Here is a 21,268-nt window from a genome sequence, read left to right as displayed (position 1 = left end):
GGAAGTGAACCCATCACTGACAAATATGTTGGATTTGGTGTTTTCTATCTAGACCGGTTGATGGGTTTGGTTCAACGGTTCGATTGGATTGTTCGTTAGGACCTTTTAATGAAGGAATGTGAAAAGACACCAAGGTAGAGAGGGTGTAGTCTTCCAAGGAGTTGGACGCTTCCAAGGTGGTTGAAGTGTTTAAGTGAGTCTCCAAGAGAGTGGTAGAAGTGGAGTCTTCCAAGTCAGTGGAGATTTTTAAGGAAGTGAAATCTTCAAGAAAGTAGCGTCTTCCAAGAGTAGAAGTGGAGTCTTCCAAGTCAATGGAGATTTTTAAGGAAGTGAAATCTTCAAGACAGTAGCGTCTTCCAAGAGTAGAAGTGGAGTATTTCTAGCATGGAAGAGGAGTTCTATAAAAAGAGAGAGTCTACCATATTGGGTAGTAAGAAGCCAAAATGTGAGGAAGGTGGGGATGAGAGAAAGGTGTAAAAGGGGCTTGGGTTTGAGAATCAAATCTCAAGGATTGTACTTCTCTTGATCTTAATGAGAGTTTGGACCAAGAACTTTGTTTGGGAGTGTGGCCTATGCTAGCACTCCCATGAGTCTATCTCTCTCCTCCCCATTTGAAAAGATACCTCTATCCCTTGTTTGAGAAGAAAAGAGATAGACACATGGGAGTGCTGGCATAGGCCACACTCCCGGATAGAAACCTACTTCCCTATATATATAAGAGAGGGTTGGGTATGCCACCAGCTTTTGATAAGCTAGCGGCATACACTCCTAGGGCTAGACACAGGAGAATAAAGGAGTCTTTTCCAAAGGTAGAGAGAGGATGACAAATGCTGGGCACCTTAGCCGCGTGCCCAGCATTTTCCCCATATTATAACTATGCCTTCCTTTCTTTTTGGTTGTATCATCGTCCACTTCATTGCAAGATAGGTGTTTTCTTTCTTAACAGCTCCATTCAGACAATTAGAATACAATGACCTAGTTTTTCCACACCCACGCTAAGGGAGAATCTATTGCCTTTGGCTATCAGTACCATCAGATGACCAAGAAAAAATATATTTTCGAATTTATCAATAAGAGGTAAGAATTTATTGATGGGCACAATCTGAAGGTTGTAGGAAATTATTGTCAATCAAAATAACAAATATCCAACCTCAAAGGGTTAGCGCAGCTGGCTTGGAGGGGACATGAGACTCCGCCTCAGGAAGCGAGATCTCGTGATCAAACCTTCGCCGTTGCATAATTTCTTGGGGCCACCCGCCTAAGGCTCACTAGGGTCCAAAAGCTCCCGGTTTGTGCATGGTGCAGGGGTCATATACGAGCCCAGGGGGGATTAGTCGGCCGGCCTAAAGTTGGATACCCCTCCTGTCTCCCAAAAAAAAAACATAACAAATATCCTATCAAGATTACAACATCAATGGTTGGTTGACCGAACCTCTTCGTCCAATCCAAGGATTTTAAATTCAGACTCTGTTCCAAAAATCCTAAAATCAGCACCTCAAATCTGAAACCCATTGATCTGGTACCAAAAACTTCAAATTGGCCGATTAGAACAGCCGGAATCAGGATTAGACACGGTCGATTACGATCCAAATCAGCTGATTTGATCGATCCAATTGTCTCTAGTGTCTATTTGGATGAATGATAACTTTCTTTAACCAAGACCAAGATCAAAATCAGCTTCCATGCCCACAAAAAAAATGATCAAGATCAGCTTTTAGCATTGAAAGGTACATGATCTTTGTTTCTTGATGTGAGAAAAATCAACACCCACAACCTATTACTGTACTTCCCGATTCTTCTTGGGATAGAAGATACAAGTATGAATTAATTCTGTATCACTGAATACAGTTCTGCTTAAAGCAACCTGTTGCCTGCACCGATCCAAACCTTTTAAGTCATTCAATCATTGGAGTCAAATCTGGATCTGGACCCAGCTTTACAAGAAGCAATCTTGTTCCAAATTCTGAACCAGCGTGGCTCAAGTTTGAAACAAGGATCAGAATGGATACCAAAGGATATGTTTAAATTCAAAATTCGAGTTCTGTATAGGGTATCTGATCCAAAATCTTCATTATAACTAAGATTAAAGTTACCCGGTAAAACACACGCAAAAAAAAAGGGGGGGGGGGGGAGGGGAGAGAGAATCAGAAGCAACAATAAATGTATGAGGAGTATTACTAACTATATGGACTTAAGAGGCGTATTAGTTACCACTTTGGTTAGTAGGTATATACATTGGCTGAACACCCTCTATTCCAGCCCTCGTGGAATCGGCAAGCGATGCTATGCAGTAGTGCAGCTTCAGAATCACCAAGTTCCCTGGGGATCACAATCTGGAAGATCATAGGAAAATTCAGACATTCATAAAATGTAGCATACACAATTATACCTACCATGCACCCCATGAAGTAAGAGTTACCTTTTTTTTCCAAGACTTATCAAGATAGTTCACCATTATTTTCGACATCAGTTTCTGCATAACTATGCCAGTGGCAGGCCAATAGGTGGCCATATTGAATGGCATGTTTCAAAATTAGCTGCCAGGGAGAGCTGTCTGTTTCTAAATGGGATGTTGTGCAAAAGAATAATAATTAGGTAATGACCTGCAGTTAAACAAAAAAGTGAAGGACCCCTTCCACATACACAATAAGTGGGCTTGCACTCATATATCAATCAGGTCAGAATGTTGAGAGATACAAGGAACACGAATGTTTATTGCATCCAGGGCTTGACAAGGACCAAGGCAAAAATACAAGCATGACTCTTGATCCACTCCCACAATCAAATGCATTGGAATAGTAACTCGCTTTCTTGCTTGGGGACTAAGAACTTTCTGAAGTATCGTATCACTAACACACCTGTTGGCCTAGCACCAACAAGGTAAACAATAGAATGCACTAGAAAGAATACAATTGGAGTTGAACTTTACAAAATGCTACAATCCCAGCTTTTTGGATAACCGATCTGAAAGGTTTGCTATCACAAACCCAGCAAATACCTGCAAGACACCAGATGAACGATATATTAAACAAGCACCAACTAATCTAATTTCTCAACAAGAAAAGGTAGTTGCATCCAACTGCTTGTTATAGTTGAGATGTGTTTGTGTGTGGAAGAGAGAATCTGACTACCTGAGCAGAACCTAGAATATAGATTGCCGAATAGTGGCGTCCATGAATCATCATGTCAGCTACCATGGCAAGTGGTATGGTCAGAGACATGCCCAATGTGGCCACCAGTGGAGTTGTCCAAACAACAGATAAAGCCCTGTGCAGAAAAATAGAATCAAAACCAAAGAAACAATTACATATCTCCCCCCCCCCCTCCAAAAAAAAAATGGATATGGAATATATGAAGCAAAAAGGGTGGGTTGTCATCACATACCAGAAATAGTCAGAGAGGACACTTCCAACAAAGCCATTTGCAAGTACAACTTCTTCCATTTTAACAGAGTGGGGAATTGTGAACTTTGGTTCAATTCCCAAAGCTGTCAATGGCAACACTGAAAAGCAAAACAGAAATACAGAACAAAAAAAAATTAACGCATACTGCCATTCACTTTCTCATGCATATAATAGTTTCATCTGGTATATTTTGAAGCAGAAATGTGAAATTCAAATTCCTTTAGAGAACTTTCAAAAATTTGAGTAGCCATTTTTCACTTGACAAGTCAATCATGTCATGTCCCTCACAAGTTCCACCTTTGTGAACAAGGAGATATCCAGATCAATACAAAAGAGAAAGGTATGACCTAACAAATTTGCAAGCCTAACCAATGACTCTTTTTTTTTTTGTATTTAGCCATTGATATACTACAATGTCCAAATCATCACAAGGTCAAATCTATGGCATATTAAATAAAGCTTCCAAGGATACATTGTGATGACCATCAACAAGACCACCAGAAAAGGGCATCAGAGACCTCAAACTTTCTAGTAGTTCCAAACCCACAATTTCTTGTTTAGAATTCTGATGCAGATAAATCACATAAATGGGCTTATTTTATTGGAAATAAGCCTTGGGTTGGGTTCTAGAAATGTTGGGCCTTTGATCCCATGGGTTTTCTTTGTAACGGGCCACTTTAACTCTTTAATGAAACTAAAATATGGGTAGAAGGTAGGCATACGTGATTAGGCTTATATAGTTAGCTATTTAAGTTTTTCCTATTAGTATTATGAATCCTTTTTCAACTATGTTTTGAAATTAGCAATAGGATTTTCCTAGTAAGATTAGGGATTCTTTTTTTGTTTTCAATATATAGCATGTAAGAGCCAAGGCTCATAGATGATTAGTGACGAATAACAGTTGAAGTTTTCTTCATGAGTGCTGTGTGATTCAGTCATGGTGAGAAGCTTTGGATAATGAGATTCTGATCCTGTTGGTGAGAAGCCTTGGACAGTGGGATCCTATCCGAGAGTTGTGGCAGCCGTTCATGCAGAGACAGCAGAAGAAAAGCATAGCTATCTGAAGGGAATGCTTAGGACTTCTTCAGCTTATAAGCCAACACCTAGAACTGAGGACAAGAAATTTGAGCACCAAATTCCGTGAGCTTGAAAAACTTTAATTTTTCTTTCTAGTAAATTGGGATTAACCTGCGAGTTCTCTATTAGAAATCTGTGACACATTGAGCATGACAACCACAAGGAAATCGCAGACCTTGAATAACTACAAACATATTCTATCAGAAACTCTTCAATGCCTACTGCTTTCATTCAAAGAGACAAAGACATTAGTTTCCCCAGTATTCTGCATCCTCCCAAAAATACCAGCTAGAAGGCAAATGGTGAATCTTTCAAACAAATCTTGCACTTAATAAATCGTCTCTATAAAAGTATCCTTAGCTCAACATCATCTCACAGAAATTTCAATCAGTTTCCATTTGTCTCTAAAGTATATCAAGGAGCTTCTTCTGATCCCAATTTAATGTAAGGAGTAACCACACATATTTGATAATACAACCACCCCAAGAGTCAAAAACAACAATAATTCCCTAAAGGACATAACACTGCCAATTGTTTCATATAAGATCACAATATTTACATTGTCTCCAAGAAAATGAAGGACACTGGGATAAGAAAAGCAGTTCTATACCAGAATTCCAAAACAAAGCACAAGCCTAAAGCTATGTTCTAAAACTGAACCTATGCTGACACAGAAAATAATATCTGTAAAAAACCTATATTTTCAACACTATCAAGAGAAACAAATGTCTCTTCTAATTTACCATAAAAATAAACCCAAGGCCCTACTTCAAGGACCAAGAATTTTCTGATATTGAATTAATGAACTGCTGATGGTGGAGAGATAATTTACAAAATAAATCTTTGTAAGATCAGCGTCATTAGGTGTCCTGTTGAATTGTCACCATTGCTTATAAACTGCTGATATCAAGGAATTTTATGCAAACAATTAACTGTTTTTACAAAAATACTATAATCAATTTCATCCTCCCTTGTATGAAATGATGACAAGAGTGCTTTAAAACCAGGGAGATACAAACAGTTTAAAAAGGTACCAAGTTATTGGCTTTCCCATAACTTGTCTGTCATGTGTTGCTTTTAGATATAGAAAGGACTGAGTTTCATCCTTCCATCATGCTAACCAAACTCATTCTTTTACAGGTAGAATTAAATGTAAAAAGAGCTAGTGACATTTCATCATCGTCACCAATTCATGTTCCCTTCCCACAAGGCAAACATAGATAGATAAAGGTGGGCCATGTGTATAGTAGTCCACACTCTTGTCACAGGTCAATTTTGTGGCATAAACAGAATCAGATAACCAATATCAAACGTAGAGCACAAGAAAGACAAGAAGAATGGAAGAAGAGAGTGAGACTGCCTAGGAAGAAAAGCAATCGTTAATCCTGGCAGTCCCCCCCCCCCCCAATTGTCCTATATAAAGAGAGTCAAATTAAGAAGAAGTCTTAGTCATAGTCCAACTAGGAAACAAGCGTACCAAAAGCAAAAGGAATTATAAAGCAACTAACTAACTCAACTTAAGTTGCTGCCCAAGACACAATACGATGAGGCATCCCCCCCTATCGTATTATGTACACATAAATAAGATGTACCCCCATGGTACATAGGGGTACATATGTTAACAAATTTCACCTAAAACACGCACACAAATTGGTTAAACCGAGTATAGTGACATTTTTTTTAATGTTCGCTTCAAAGGCACTTTACTTGTATCAAACAAGTATGCATTCTTAAAGAGCTGCACATAATTCTTATCACCTTTTCTTTTCTACTTTTGTTTCCAGGAAAAATATAAACATACATAGAAACAATCTTTTGCACCCATACTATGTTGCCCCATATGACTTGTTAAACGATACACTTCATCTTCCATGGGAAAATTATACTTTACTAGTTCTTTTGCTTCTTGCAATATCTAGTTTGCAAAAGGAGGCACCTTATTCAATGAGAACACGGAAACCAATTCATTTTGAGGATAAATAGTGCATTCTGTACATATTTTTGTTTAGAAGATCCAATGAAAACATGGAAACCAATTCATTTTGTACAACAGCACTCTAGCATTATGCTCTAATTAGTCATTGTGGATGTGCCAGTTCTCAAAAAATCTTACCCAGCCACCAGAGGGCAAAAAGAGTGAACAGTCCAATATATCCAAATAACTTTTGCACATCAACTCTTTCTCCTTCCTCTCCAGCAAACTTTTTGAGAAGCACTGCAGTGTGGTTACTTCAGGAATGAAATTTAAAATGATGAATCATAATTACACAAAAAATATGTAATCACTGAATAAATGAGACGGTGTCCAACCAGTAAATAACCCGTATGTCATAGCTGAGAGAAGCCCAAAGAGGTCTCCCACAAGAGATCGTTTCCCATTTCTGCTCTCCAAAAAAAATAAACATCTACCATCATTGTTCCAAACATGCATAATGTAAAGTGCAATATATATTTACTGGTTGCCATCAGGATCAAAATCATAGTTGTCACGGTGCCTAGGCGAACCAAGGCGGTTGAGGGGGGGGGGGGAATTAAGGCGAAACCAGCAAGGTGCCTAGGCGTCAACCTTGACAACTATGGTCAAAATTGTGAATTCTCAAAGTAAAATCATTGGAAGCTCTCTGAGGTCCACTTAATTGGACACCCCCCTCCCTCCAATTTTCTATTTTGCTTTAAAAGATCTTCTTCTTTAGAGATCGCTTGAACTATGAACCAAAATATTCAAATTTGCTGGATTCAAAATTCTTAAAAAGCCTCAATATGCTAACAATTGTCCACAACCCTAAAAGATTGAACAAATGCTTTAAACTATATACTGTTGTTGCAAGAGTTCTTTTGCACCACAAAATGGAACCCAAAAACTTAAATATGATGATGTAAAGTTTAGTAGAGCTTGAGAGAATTAAACTTACGCAGATGCACTTAGTTGTGCCTCATCTGTGGCCCAGGTCTTCCCCAGAGTTGTCATCACAACACCAGCCATGCTAACAGACACAGCAACTACTTTTGCCATATTTAAAGAGTCTTGTCCAAGTATGGCTCCAATGAAAAGAGTGAACAGCCCTGAGGTTGAGGACAGTACTGTAGTACTTGCAACACTTGTACGTGCGAGTGCAGCATTAGAAAAGTACTGTCTCAGAAAAAGAAGGAAAAATGGATAAATAAGTATTCTCTGTTTTGTTACTTCTTAAAATATTTAATCACACAAATTTACCATAAAGAGAAGACATCTTTTATGGAAACCTGCCTTCTTGGATAACAAAGAAAGGGAACGTCAATTACTATGTGAGAATAATGGAATAAAGCTTTAGATCCATTATTGTGAGTAGCGTATTATCCAGGTATAATAAAGAAAGGAGCACAAGATTTGGGGCTCTTCAATATGCTATATTAATCAATACAGGTTCAAAAGCAAGTAAATGATAAGGGCTAAGCCTAATTACACATGTCATATATTTAAGTGCCTTACTGAACATGTTCACAAATCAAGTCAAAGGAAAGAACCTAAAAGAAATTCAGAAGAGGAAAGAAACATTGATCTGGGATCATTTTAAAGCATACTTAAAACCCAAAAAGGACATCTTTCAAGTTTCTTTTACACACAAGTGCAGGGCTCTGTCTACCAAAGACAACATGGATGGAAATGTCAGGAGTCTACCACAAGGAAGGGTCCTAGATGGTAATTTAAAATGTCCAAGAACATAGATTAAAACATATACTTGGGAAAGGAAAAGAAATAGAAGAATTAGACCACAAATATCCAAAGTTAAAACCAATATGAATTCCTGCTTTAATGTGTCATGCCTATACCTACAATTGGTGTTCCAATTTTCTATAGAAATAGCATATAAATCAGGAACGACTGTGCAATGAATCAGCCGACCCCATTTAGTTGGGATAAGGCTGAATTGAGTTGAGTTGAGTTGACTGTGCAATGAATCATGGGAAACTTAACAGCTACAAAAGCAGAGCCTCACCTCCGTTATAAACCAGATAGGCGCAATATAAAATCCATATGTAGCAATTTCCCTTGTGGTAAGCTCTCTGTCTTGTTTTAGCTTGTTCACATCCTCTTTGTGTTTAGACACTAAAGGTTTTCCCTCTTCCTGTACAGAAAGCTCTGCTTCACTGTTTTTTCTTTGCATTTCCATTTCAAAGATTTGCATCTCATGGAATTTTACAGTAGAATCAACATCTGCAGATGACTTATCAACAGTTTCTGCATTTTTACCACCTTTTGAAGAGCAGCTTCTCAATGAACGACATAGCCAATCCTTGATGAATGCTATTGGGAGATAAACTACCATAAGCGATGCTCCTAAATATGTAACTGCAAATGGTTGTTTATAGTCTGTAAAAATGCCCTGTTGAATACACAATTTTCAATCAAAGGCTCAGTAAGGATATACAGTTCCTTCTGCCCACAGAAGAAATAGCAATCTGATGTATAGGAACTAAATTTTGAAAGAGTATTTCCACACTATGTTAATTCAATGACTTGATGCCCGGTTATATTTGTAACAACATAGATGCTACTCACTCACAGACACACGACTTCCTTTATTTGATACCACTGCTCATCAAATCAAAGTTTTCAAGATTTGGGATACTAAAAGCTTCTCATTAAAAGTATGGACGTTGTGATCTTCCAGTGGCATAATAATAGTAAGTATCAAGGCAACCATAATATTAAAACTTCAAGGCGTGAGCAACACGTTGGATGGAAGGTTCAGGACATTAGGGACAACAACTAAAAAAAAAAAGGGCGTACCCAGTACACGAGGCTCCCGCCATTGCGGGTCTGGGGAGGGTCATAATGTACACAGCCTTACCCCTGCTTTCAGCAGAGAGGCTGTTTCCATACTCGAACCCGTGACCACTTGGTCACAATGGAGCAACCTTACCATTGCACCAAGGCCTGCCCTCTAACGGTATTCCACAGAAACAACAAAGTCTTACAATTTCTCCAATCACAAGATGAAGATTGGTTCAAACAAAGATCAGGGTAGAAGTTTCTGCCACTAAAGAATCAAGAGATTTATTAAATAAAGTTAAGTGCTCACCCATTAGTTGAACATTGCCTTTTAAGTGCGTCTTTCAAGCTTTTGAAGCTTCTTTAGCACATCCCTTTTGAGGTCCCAGTTCGGCTTCTTTGGAGCAATGTTTACATAAGGGACAACAACTAAACTGCAATATTCCTTGACCAGAGACGAAATAGAATGGGAGCGGTTGAATGACATTAAGGTTCACAAAGAACCTCTTCATCAGGAAAGTCATTTGAATGCCACAGCTTACAAGTTTTACTCTTTTCTCTTACAGAGTGTGTTATAGTGGTCTCGTTTCCCTGCTTAATTGAGAAGTTAGATGTTTTTAAAAGGAATAATACAATGAGCACTAAGACAACTACCTAGCTTTGCAGTACAGATTACCAATAGACTCAAATGTTAATTTTTCTACCACGGTTTTGATCATGAGAGATATCTAATTGTATCTAACCAAAGTGAAAAAATAACAAACAGTGTACTCCAATGCCCAGAAAGAGTTCACATTTTACGGCATCAATAACATCGTGTTAATTTTGTTGCAGATGTGCAGATTTGGCTTTAGGCAATCAAGTAAGAAGCGGGTACAGATACAAGTGCCTTGATATCATTGAAATTAGCCATATCTACCCACCTCTCCATCCCCCGAAAAAGAAAAGGAACGGTTTTCACATGCAGGACTTTAAAGAGATGGGCTTTGATTGCAAACCCAGAATCACTAAACGAAAGCTTAGTTCATTCCATCCAGGAGTCTGTTCAAAACGGACCCAAAGCGACAAGGATAGCTTTTGAATTTTAAAAGAGCAAAACAAAAATAAGACTGTAATCATGCCTTTCCAAATCACAAAAAAGCATCACTTTGAATAAAAATGCAGCTATCTTCAACAATCAGAACCATGAATTTGAACAAATAATATGAATTCTATCGTTATAAAAATCAAAATAAATAAAAAAAAGGATTATTGCTGAGGACCAAAGAAATGGATCAAAGAGAAGTAGAGAACAGAACCAAACTGACCTGCGTGACTTCGGCAGAGGTGACCCAGATGATTACAACAGCCAAAATGAGGAACAATCCCGTCTTATACCTCCAACCCATTACAAATTCGAAAGAGAAGACCAGAGAAACAGAAACCCAAATATCTGAATTCCTCCTTCCGCAGATCTTCAACTCGTACTCTGATTGTTTTTGGTGAAACTCATTCTGAATTCATAACTACCATACAAAAACAAATCTAAGAGATTCCTAGATCAAAGACCTCAGCTTATCAATCCCTGCGCGTACCTAGACAAAGACAGAGAGAAGGTAAGGCTTCACGCTTTCAAGTTCCAACGAACTCTGGGGAAGGCCACCATACGAAAGGGCTTCGCTATTAAAAAAAAAAGCCAATAGAGAAGGAAAGATGCGTTAAGCCGTTAATCATAAGATTTTCTCTCTCTCTCTCTCTGTGGTTGGCAACTTGCCATTCTTGTTCTTCTTCTTGTTCTTCTTCTTCTTCTTCATTTGCCATCCTTTTCACTGTATAGTGTCTGCTTTGATTGCTTTCCAATTTTCATGTTTAAAACTTCAAAGTATAATTAAATTACATTTGACTTAAAGAAACGAGTTAAAGGTATCACTAATTAGGTTATTACTTATTAATCAAGACAGGCGTCAAAGCAAGAATATAGATCATCACACATCCCAACAATTTAGGACATGGCGAGAACATCGAGGATGCTATGTATGTGTCAGATCCTTATAGACCCAATTTGTATATGTTGGATCTTTACCGTTCATCAGATGTATGATGCATCTCTGGAGTTCTCCTTTCGATCGAGGTCTTTGTTTAGAGATCACTTACATATATAGCAAACTTGGAATGAAAAAAAAAAAGAAGAAAATTTGGTTCAATTTTGATTTGCTAATTTAAAAATGGGAGAAATAATGCCACGCGGTCGTGTCAAACATGTAACCCCTGTGTCCTGACACAGGAGCGTGCAAAATAATGACCGTCACAATCTTGGTCATTTTCAAGGGTACGGTGGTCATTTCACATGTCCCTGTATCAGGATGCAGGGGCGACTCGCACTGCACAACCGCATGGTGTTCTTTTTCCCTTTAAAAATTGTTGTAAAAAATCAGTCAAAAATCCAAGAAAAATCAGGAAGAGATTAATTTAGTTGTTAATGTTGTATTTATTGACTAAATTTCCCTCAACCATCGGGCACCAGGTGACTGAAAAACCACCATCTTGGGGTTTACCAACCCCTCCTATGTTTTAGTATGTTTCCTAAAATACCCTCTGATACCTCCTACGTGCATCTGAATACGCTTTCCATTTACCGTGGCTAAAGGAAAATTCAATCCCTTCTTTTTTATGTTTTCTAAGGTTACTGAATTATGGGGAAAAGAACGCTATCTAATCGCATGGCTAATGTGGCTCTTCTCCTAGACACAAAACTGCCTTGACCCATGGAAAGTATTGTCCTACCCCATGGAAAGGCGAAAATCCCACCCATGTTGATGCTTGCATGTGTAGGCTATGAGTAGGGATGTAAACGGATCTGATATTGATCGGATCTGGATATTCCCTAGCCGAATACAAATGCCTCTATATGGATTCGGATGCGGATCGAATTTGGATTTTCGACTATCTGTTTACATCTCTGCCTTGTGTAACCTGGACCTGCTTCCTCCCCCTAGCGGATTCAATCCATATCTCTTAGATTATGATTCTTTTTCCCTCATATTCTAAAACCTGTTGAATCTTCAAAAACCCTTAAGATCATTATTTACTTAATTTTTTTATTATTAAGTATTAGATTATTTTTTTTCCCGAATATCTTTAAACATATACGGATGCCCATAATCTGATTCGGATTTTTGGTTATTCATTTACATCCCTACTCTAGAGGCCCAGCCAGCACTCTTGCCCTTTATTTATTTAACCCCAAAGGTGTAAGGGTCTGTTTGGTATGTTGGGTCACTGCTTGCCCCTTATTTATTTGACTTTAGTTTTCACTACTTTGTTTTGTTGCATCCATGTAGCCGACCCCATTAAATTGGTATAAGAGTTTGTTGTTGTTGTTGTTTATTTATTTATCAAAAAAAATATTGATTAATTTATATTTTTATATGTATTTGATATGAATTATGATACTTATTTCTATTTATCACGAATAACTCAAGATCTATTTGTTATTTGTGGCAAGAAATTGTGTACATTTATTTATGCGCTAACTAATAATGAGCACGTTCTCATGATCCTTCAAAGTGAGGGTATTTCGATCATTTTACATTATATTTAAAAGAAACAAGAAATAGGAGGTCATGAGTTCAATTTTACTTGGGGTAGTCGTGTAGTTCCTGCACCAGTATAGGAGCCAATGAGAACACATACATAGGGGCATCAACATATATGGGATTTTTTATTTCAGAGAGGGTGCTTAATTTTGCACACTCTTGTCAAGACGTAGGGGCCCGACCAGTTAGTGTTCTTTTTCCCAAAAAAAATATTTGTTTATTTTTTAGATTATTTGTGAAAAATATTTCTTTTATCTAATATAAAATTTTGGGCTGAAAATCAATACTTGGTGGTCCCTATTGGTCCTTTAACAAACGAATCCTAAGGTACTTCTTCTTCACAACCCCCTTGTCTTTTCTTTATCAACAAAAGATAGAAAGGAACTGCCTAACAGTAAGAGCAATAAAAGATTGATTGATTGTTGATCAATAAAAGGTTACCACTAAGCTACCACATGTGCAATGGGTGCTGGTGGTTTCTATGATAATGCTTTGTCTTTTGATCTCCACTGTGATTAGTAGTACTATAATCATCAAAAATTGAAACAAATCTCTCCCAAAACTGGTCTAAACATGAAAAAACACTTCATAGAATATAAAGCAAGTCAACAAGGTTCGGAAGTGGAGGACCCCTTCCCTTCAACTTTGAGTCATTGACCCTCCTTTTCAACTTAAAATTAATTTTTGTACCTCTACTAGCTTCTTCTGGGTGGGTTGATGGGGATCCCTCTGATTCAATCCAACATTATTGCGCCAATTGTCAATTCCCATTTTAGGATTTGGTGCTCCTTTCACTTCTGTCATTGTCTTCTTACTCCTTACCCACTATGTTAAGGAATATTAGATGTTTGTTTAGTTTAGTTCCTAATAATTATGGATACCCAAATTATTAGAAGGTGTCGGCAACATATGGGTGGTTGGTTGGTTCATGGTTCGCACTGACTCCCCATATTCTTTCTTTATGGCCATCGTTCAGTTTCTGTTTTTTTTTTTGAAATTTGATTCCCATATTCTTCCTTTTCCTTCAGGGCAATGGGGTTATTTTTTTGGGTAAATTACACGTCACCCTTTGGTTTTCAAACGAAACTCAGATCACCCCCTGGTTATTGAAAAAACTCAAATCACCCCTTCTACAGTAACAGTGTTAGTCTACTGTTAGTTATTGTTGTGAAACGACTATTTTACCCTTGTACTAAAACATTAGAATTAAGTTTACAATACTACCCTTCCTTCATCTTCAACATTGGTCAAGGGTAGTTTAGGGATTTAAATTTATTTAACTGGCTGACATCGTCACTTAACAGCATAAAACTAACAGTAGGGACTAGTTTGTCATATTGGGGTCTAAACCAGAGGGTGATCTGAGTTTCGTTTGAAAATCAGGGGGTGACGTGTAATTTACCCTTTTTTTTTCTTTTCCGGATCCTATCGAGGGCCCATAGGCTATTTGGGGTGACAGCCCAACACGGCGGCTGGGGTGAGGAATAAGGATGTCAAACATTCGATTGGGGGAGGGGGGAGAGTCGAACCAGCAACCTCTCCCTTAGACTTAGGCCAGTGACTTAGGTCAAAGAAGGAAGCCAACGATGTTCTTGTTCCTCCGGTTTGCTGCAACTGGTGAAGTGAAGAGGAAGGATATAACCCTTTGAAGATTATATATTTCACTTTGGATGAAGGGCATTTTGGTCCTCCATATTCCGTGACAACAGCATAATATCACTACTAACCCCCTCCGTTACGGGTCTGTAACGGTGGGGGTCACTTTATCATTAGTATGCAACAGGGGAGGGTAGCAGTTGTTTGAAAGTTTTTGGAGGGATAATAATAGATATAAAAGTTTTGAGGGTGGTAATTGTAAAATTCCCTTTAATTTTTTATTCATGAAATATTTCAGATTGATGCAATCAAAACAATTTCAATTTCATAATAAAAAAAATCTATTTATTGATTATTTCATGAAAACAAATCTGATATAGAAACAAAAATCATATCAAATCTGGCTTTAGGGAATAATTTTCATGCACAACCTGCATTGAATACAGTTGAAATTGGATGGGCATAAATGTCCAAGTTTTAGGTACAACAGGGTGCACTCTTTGCGAACAAGATCAATTCCACGATTTTTCTTGTTGGTGTCTCAAAATAAGGAATGAGATCCAATTTATACATGGGAGGATGGTTCGTCCTTTGATTGAAATAATTCAATTTTAATCCAAAACACAGATTGGGTTAAGTGAGATGTCTTACCAAATTGAGAGAAGATTTAGATTTCTCTTAAACCACGTTTTTAGAGTGTTAAAACATGCCACTGAATCAAGACATAATTATTAGAGTGTTAAAACATGCCAATGAACCCGGTTTAATCCACATTGACATGGTCCAACCAAAATCCAATTTTTTCATTTTATTTTCTTTTTTTACTTTCCGTGAATCTAAATTCGATGATCCAAGTATTGTTGGAAAGACTTTTTTTTTCTCAAGTACTTTCTAATGGACTGAAAATCAAATTCAATTGGGCTAAAAACATATTTAAAAATTTTGTTTCAAGCTAGGTCTTGCAAGCCGAAATAGCAATCTTGTGTAAATCGTTATCCCCTCCAATTTGCTGCTCCCTTCAATTCCTCACATGAGAGCGGAAATGACCACCCTACCCCCTGCCCGAAAACACTGTCCAAGGTGGAGTCCACTCCCCCTATTAAAGGAATTGTAGGAATTGGAGGTGATAATTATTCGGTTAGGGTAGGGCTCCCAAGCCAAAAACTAGACCTTATTTCTTATCCTAAGACAACAGTCTATCATTGTCTTGAACATCTTTAGGGTGACGAAATGAGGTGTCTACACCTACATGTATATATGGATGCAGATATCATCGAGAAGATGGTGAACAATATGTTTGATCCAATAAGATTTATCAAGCTAGAATTGTCCAACTAAGTCAAAACTTTATTTTACTCTAAACATACTATTTACCTGTGAAATGGGTTTTCTTCAAAACACATTCTCAAATATTTAAATATGAGGATTCAGCGTGCCCTAACTTGGATAGCATGAATTCGATGATTGTGAACAAGAGCGCCCCCCGCCCCCCCCCCAAAAAAAAAAAAACAAAAAAGGAAAGAATTGGGTCACCGAGAACCAGAATATGTTTCGATATTCCAGCATCTAATGATAGAACTGTACCTGACAATTAAATGGTTTATTGATAATCTTAATTCTTAGCTGTTTCAAAACTTAACAAGGTTTGGTTAAGGTTCAATAAATGGTGGACCATATGATTCAATTTAGCGGCAAATTTTGACTAGTTCATGGCCCTTTACGGTGCAACAGTAAGGTTGCTTCATTGCGACCTAGTAGTCGTGGATTCAAGTTAAAAACAACCTCTCTTTGAAACAAGGGTTGGACTCTAGTCATTATGACCCTCCCAACCCTGCAATGGCAAGAGCCTAGACACTATGTGCTTGTAAATTTTTCCTTATGAAAGTGTTTTTGACTCTTAGAAAATGCTACAACACTTATATTTTCTTTTTGTGGGGGTGGTGGCAGGGATCCTAGACTAGATGAAGAAGAGGAGTGTTGGGGTTGGAAAAACAATATTTCCAACTTTCTGTATAGTATGTGAGCAACGTACGAAAACGGTCTATGCAATATCAACAAAACATAAGAAGGAAAACAAATACATACATAAAGAATATGTAAGAGATTTACGTGGTTTGACAAAACCGCTTACATCCACGAAGTGAGATCCAACTTCCACTATGAATCAAAAGGAGAGAATAGTACAATCCTTGCGATTTGATACCCAAATCGAAACCCCCATGTACAACCTTCTTTCATCTCCCATTCACTCTACATCTTTACCATGGTTCATCACTTAGCTCTTGAACACATGTTGTATCCACATTGTACTTCTTGGACTCTCAATTGGAAGTTGGATCTTTCCTAGCTTGGATCAACACTACTTTCTTTGGTAGACACCTCTATCCTTTTATATGATTTATTCTCTATTTTGTTGTTTTCTCTCTCCTTAGAGAAAACCTACTTACTCTCTCTCCTCTTATATCTTGTTGGACAAGGTTTCACTTTCTCTCTCTTTAGAGAAAACTCACTAACTCTCTCCTCCTTGCTTAATATCTCCAACCACTTCCACTCCTTTACTTTTTCTCTTCCTTAAAACTTCTACTCCTTTGCTCTTGCTCCTCCTTGCTTAATGTCTCCAACCACTTCTAATCCTTAGAGAAAATCCATTCTTTCTCTCTCCTCCTCTATCTTGTTGGGCAAGGTTTAATTTTCTCTTTTTTTAGAGAAAACCCACTAACTCTCTTTCCTCCTTGCTTAATCTCTCCAACCACTTCCACTCCTTAATTTGCTTTTGTCTCCTCACTCCAGAAAGAAAATCCACTATCTCTCTCTCCTCCTCTACCTTGTTGGGTAATATTTCACTCTCTCTTTTTAGAGAAAACCCACTAACTCTCTTTCCTCCTTGCTTAATGTCTCCAACAATTTCCACTCCTTCGCTTTTTCTCTTGCTTGCTTAATGTCTCCAACAACTTCCACTCCTTTGCTTTTTCTCCTCATTGCTTAATGTCTCCGACCACTCACTTCTATTTCTCTGGAAGACCTAATCTTGTTGAAAAATCCACTCTTCAACTTACTTGGAAGACTCCACTTTCTTGAAGACTTCACCTCTTTGAAGACTCCAACTCCTTGAAAAATTCTACCTTAAAAGACTCCACCTCTCATTCAAATGGACAACCCAAACTAGACCATTGAACAAACCCATCAACCGATCTAGATAAACGTCATCAAACCCAACAAGGAGGTCTGGTACTCATAACCCCAACTACACTAACAACTGACTTCCAAATCCTCTATTCATTCAATACTTGATTTACAACTTTGGTTGTTTGTCAATATAATCTTAAGATGCAAACATCTCTCTTAGATACTTAGAATATGAATCTTGTAGACTAACAATTTTATAGCTTAAATGCATGAAAACAGACATTTGATAAACCTAATTTCTTTAGTTATAAAAACAACTGTTAGGACATAAACAATGTAACATTCAAAGAAGAATGACAAGCAATTAGGGAATGACAATAAAACCAGAAGTTTAAATTAAATTAGGTCATGCTTTAATGTGAATCCTTTCATTTTATACTTTATTCAACAAGTCTAAATTTTCACCAAAAGGGAAAAGAAAATCCATACATCCTTGAAATCCTTCCCATAAGATAATTAATCTGTTTGAGCTTCAATGGCTGAACAGTAAATTTTGGAGTCAATCCTCAAAAAATCAGACCACAGGTGACAGCAATGGCTTCTTCAGAAAGTGAGCCTTCAAATTTGCAATCACAAGGTCAGCCATGTCTGTATCAGTCTCCCAAGTACCACTCCCCACATGAGGCAACATCACCACATTCTGAAGCTCCATCATCTCTTTAGGTACCTCAGGCTCTTTCTCGAACACATCTAGCCCAGCTCCTCCCAATCTACCTTCAACCAACGCAGCCACAAGCTCTGTTTCGTCGATGTGCAAACCTCGCCCAATGTTCACTATATACCCCTTCGAACCCACTGCGTCAATCACTTCCCTGTTCACAATGTGTCGCGTCTCACTCGTCAAAGTACACGCAACAACAAATACATCGGAATTAGCAGCCAAATCCACAACGCTCGAATAGTATTTGTAATTCTTCGCATTCGGTTTCTCCGATCTCGAATGATAACTAATCGGACACCCAAAGGCTTCTGCTCTTCTCGCAATTGCAGAACCAATCCTTCCCAGTCCCAAAATCCCAACTCTTTTGCCGCTGAACTTGGTGGTTAGCTCGAATTCACCTTTGGTCTTCCAATATCCACTCTTCACGTAACTATCCATCGCGCAGATCCTTCTAAGTGTCGCTAAGATCAAAGCCATGGCCGTATCGGCGACGTCGTCGGTGAGCACGTCAGGGGTGTTAGTAACCCTAATCCCTTTCTCTCTGCATTTCACCAGATCGACCTTGTCAAGGCCGACGCTGAAAGTCGAGACAATTTCCAAATTAGGAAACAAATCGATTGTTTTCGCATCGGCACCAACAGATGTGTTGCAAACGATGGCTCTGATGGAGTTGGAGTTTGATTTGAGGAATTCCTCCTTGTTGGCGCATTCCCAGTATCTGAAGAGCTTGAATTGCTTGTCGAGCTCCTCTTGCAGGTATGGAGACGGCGAACAGGCGCAGGTCATCATAACACCAATGTTTTCCATCCTTTAGCTGAGGAGTTAATCGTTACAGATTAGGTTTAGGGTTTTGTTCTTCGTTGCATCTATTAAGATTTAAACTCTATCAGGGTCTCTAGGTTTGACTCAGAAAGAACTTTAATTTATAGGTGCTCAGGGCCTCAGGGTTCAGATTGGGATCTTGGGGGTATTTATGTCAATCCCTTCCCAACTTTTGGTAAAATGATCCCCAACGCCGCATCATACGCCCTCTCATACGCTGTCTCCCCAACCAGAGTTGGTTTGGAAACTTGGAAAACTACACTTTTGTCCCCAAAGCCAAAAGTTATCCACCAAAGAACACTTTTGAACTCTGCTTCAATTCTCACTGTTTGTCTAAAAGTTAAAAAAATTTTCCTTTTTGGAGCGGTTTCCTAGTCTTTTTTGAATTGGATAAGTTAAAATTTTAAACTACTAAACTATAAAGAAGCACTCAATTATAGAGTCTCATACTGCATAGAAGCTGAGTCTCCTTGGCAATGATGATGTTGTTCACCACTAATATTGCTCAAATGATTTTTAAGTGTTCCCTTGTAGCCATTTTCAAACCCATCACCTTGAGAGTTGATAAAAGTAAAAGAGAGAGATGGAATGCAGATTGCAGAGCCAAAACCAGAAAACTCCAGAGCTAATTAAGGAAACAAAAAACACAACTGGAAGCAAAGAAAGGCAACAACAGACAGGGGTCAGGTAAGTGCCAAAAGCCTCTTAAAGCATTCCCCTCACGCTAACGCAAACGAAGTTTCAGAGTTGGAAAGAAATTTTGAAGAGAAACATATCAATTTGGATCCTGTACTGCTGAGCTGTTCGGCACAACCATGCTGTGAAGACACTGTAAGACGTGCAATGATCACCTTACCCTACTCGGACAAGAAACTCGGACAAAGGTAAGACCCACAAATCTGAGAACAAGACCACCGCACACAAACAAAGCCACAAAAGGTCTTACGCTTTTTGTCCTCGATTTACGTTTCAATGCCACTCCACTGACCCCGCATCAACGTAATGTAAAGCCAACTCTGTACCCTCACTTTTTTTTTTTTTCGGGGGGTAAAAAGTACAACCACTTAAAATCACTCAATTTTTACTGAAGTTGAAACCTGGGGAGCGTGGCCCCTGCACGTGTATGGGGTCAATGAGAGGTACGTGTTAGGGGCGGAATTTCCACTTTCCATTGAGGTGGGACGGTCATTTTACCGATATGTTTGGGCGTAAGCGATAGACTCATACAGAACTTTTCTCCAAATTTATATATAAACAGGCAACTAAATTCAATCAATATAAATTAAAACTCTTTTTTTGAAATATTATTTTTTCATGTTTTTCCAAAAAATTAATTTTCATTTCTTCTTCTCCCCTTCAATTTAAAATATCTAGTTTACTCCTCAATGATTTTTTTTTTTTGGGATGAAAAAAAAAACTATTTATACTACTCAATGATTTATTTTCACTGTCTTTTACACTTCATTTTTAAGTCTGCCTCTTAAATATGTATTGACAATTTGACATTATTTTACTACGTATTGCATAGTTATTAAAATAAAATTTTCGTTAGTTTATTTTAATTTTAAATTAAATTACACAGACTTCCCTTGGGCTTTGCCCTAATTCCAATCATCTCTCCTGTATTTTCAACAACTAAAACTGTCTCATTTCTATGGAGATTAATTATTCAGACCTCCTTTGGACTTTGCTCTAATTCTAATCATTTTTCCTATATTTTCAAAAATTATAGGGGAGATGATTGAGAATTAGATGGAGGGAGAATGTGATTGGAATTAGAACAAAGTCCAAGAAGATTTGAGTAATTTACTCTTAATTTTAATATCAACATGGACACCCCCCAATTATAGAGCATAGATTCTTGAAATTTCTTACCTAATTAGTAGACTAATTAAAATATCAAACTATTTTAGTACATAATTATTACATAGATAGAAAATGCATTATAAAATTGATCATTCCCACATAAAATACTATACTTGTTAGATTAAGAGGATCATGTGGACGTTAGAACAAATATAGGCATTAAAAAATTACTTAATACATTTAGGGCATTTCAATACATGCTTGACAGTTTACCCTCCCCCTCCCCCCCCCCCCCCTCCCCAAAAAAAATGCTTGAGAGATAGATATAAGGGTGAAGTAAAAATATATCATTGAGGGATAATTTAGGTATTTTAAAAATTAGAAGGAA

General features: G+C 37.9%; 2 protein-coding genes across 2 annotated transcripts; both read right to left on the bottom strand.

The window, feature by feature from the left end:
* Nucleotides 1-2,706: 2,706 nt before the first annotated feature.
* LOC122667571 (uncharacterized transporter C405.03c-like) lies at nt 2,707-11,009 on the bottom strand. The gene is made up of 8 exons (XM_043863901.1): nt 10,542-11,009; nt 8,459-8,845; nt 7,394-7,611; nt 6,792-6,862; nt 6,595-6,696; nt 3,385-3,502; nt 3,132-3,267; nt 2,707-2,998 (listed from the first exon to the last, which is right to left on the bottom strand). Exons 1-8 carry the CDS (start codon nt 10,620-10,622, stop codon nt 2,936-2,938), a joined length of 1,176 nt encoding a protein of 391 aa, XP_043719836.1. The 5' UTR covers nt 10,623-11,009; the 3' UTR covers nt 2,707-2,935.
* A 7,037-nt stretch (nt 11,010-18,046) lies between these two features.
* On the bottom strand, nt 18,047-19,113 carry LOC122666837 (glyoxylate/hydroxypyruvate/pyruvate reductase 2KGR-like). Its single transcript, XM_043862925.1, has one exon. It carries the CDS (start codon nt 19,057-19,059, stop codon nt 18,106-18,108), a length of 954 nt encoding a protein of 317 aa, XP_043718860.1. The 5' UTR covers nt 19,060-19,113; the 3' UTR covers nt 18,047-18,105.
* Nucleotides 19,114-21,268: the final 2,155 nt, after the last annotated feature.

Source organism: Telopea speciosissima, chromosome 7 (assembly GCF_018873765.1).
Source record: "Telopea speciosissima isolate NSW1024214 ecotype Mountain lineage chromosome 7, Tspe_v1, whole genome shotgun sequence".
NCBI classification, from domain to species: Eukaryota; Viridiplantae; Streptophyta; class Magnoliopsida; order Proteales; family Proteaceae; genus Telopea; species Telopea speciosissima.
The sequence above is the reverse complement of the archived record's forward strand: the minus strand, read 5'-3'. Positions and strand labels throughout refer to the sequence as shown.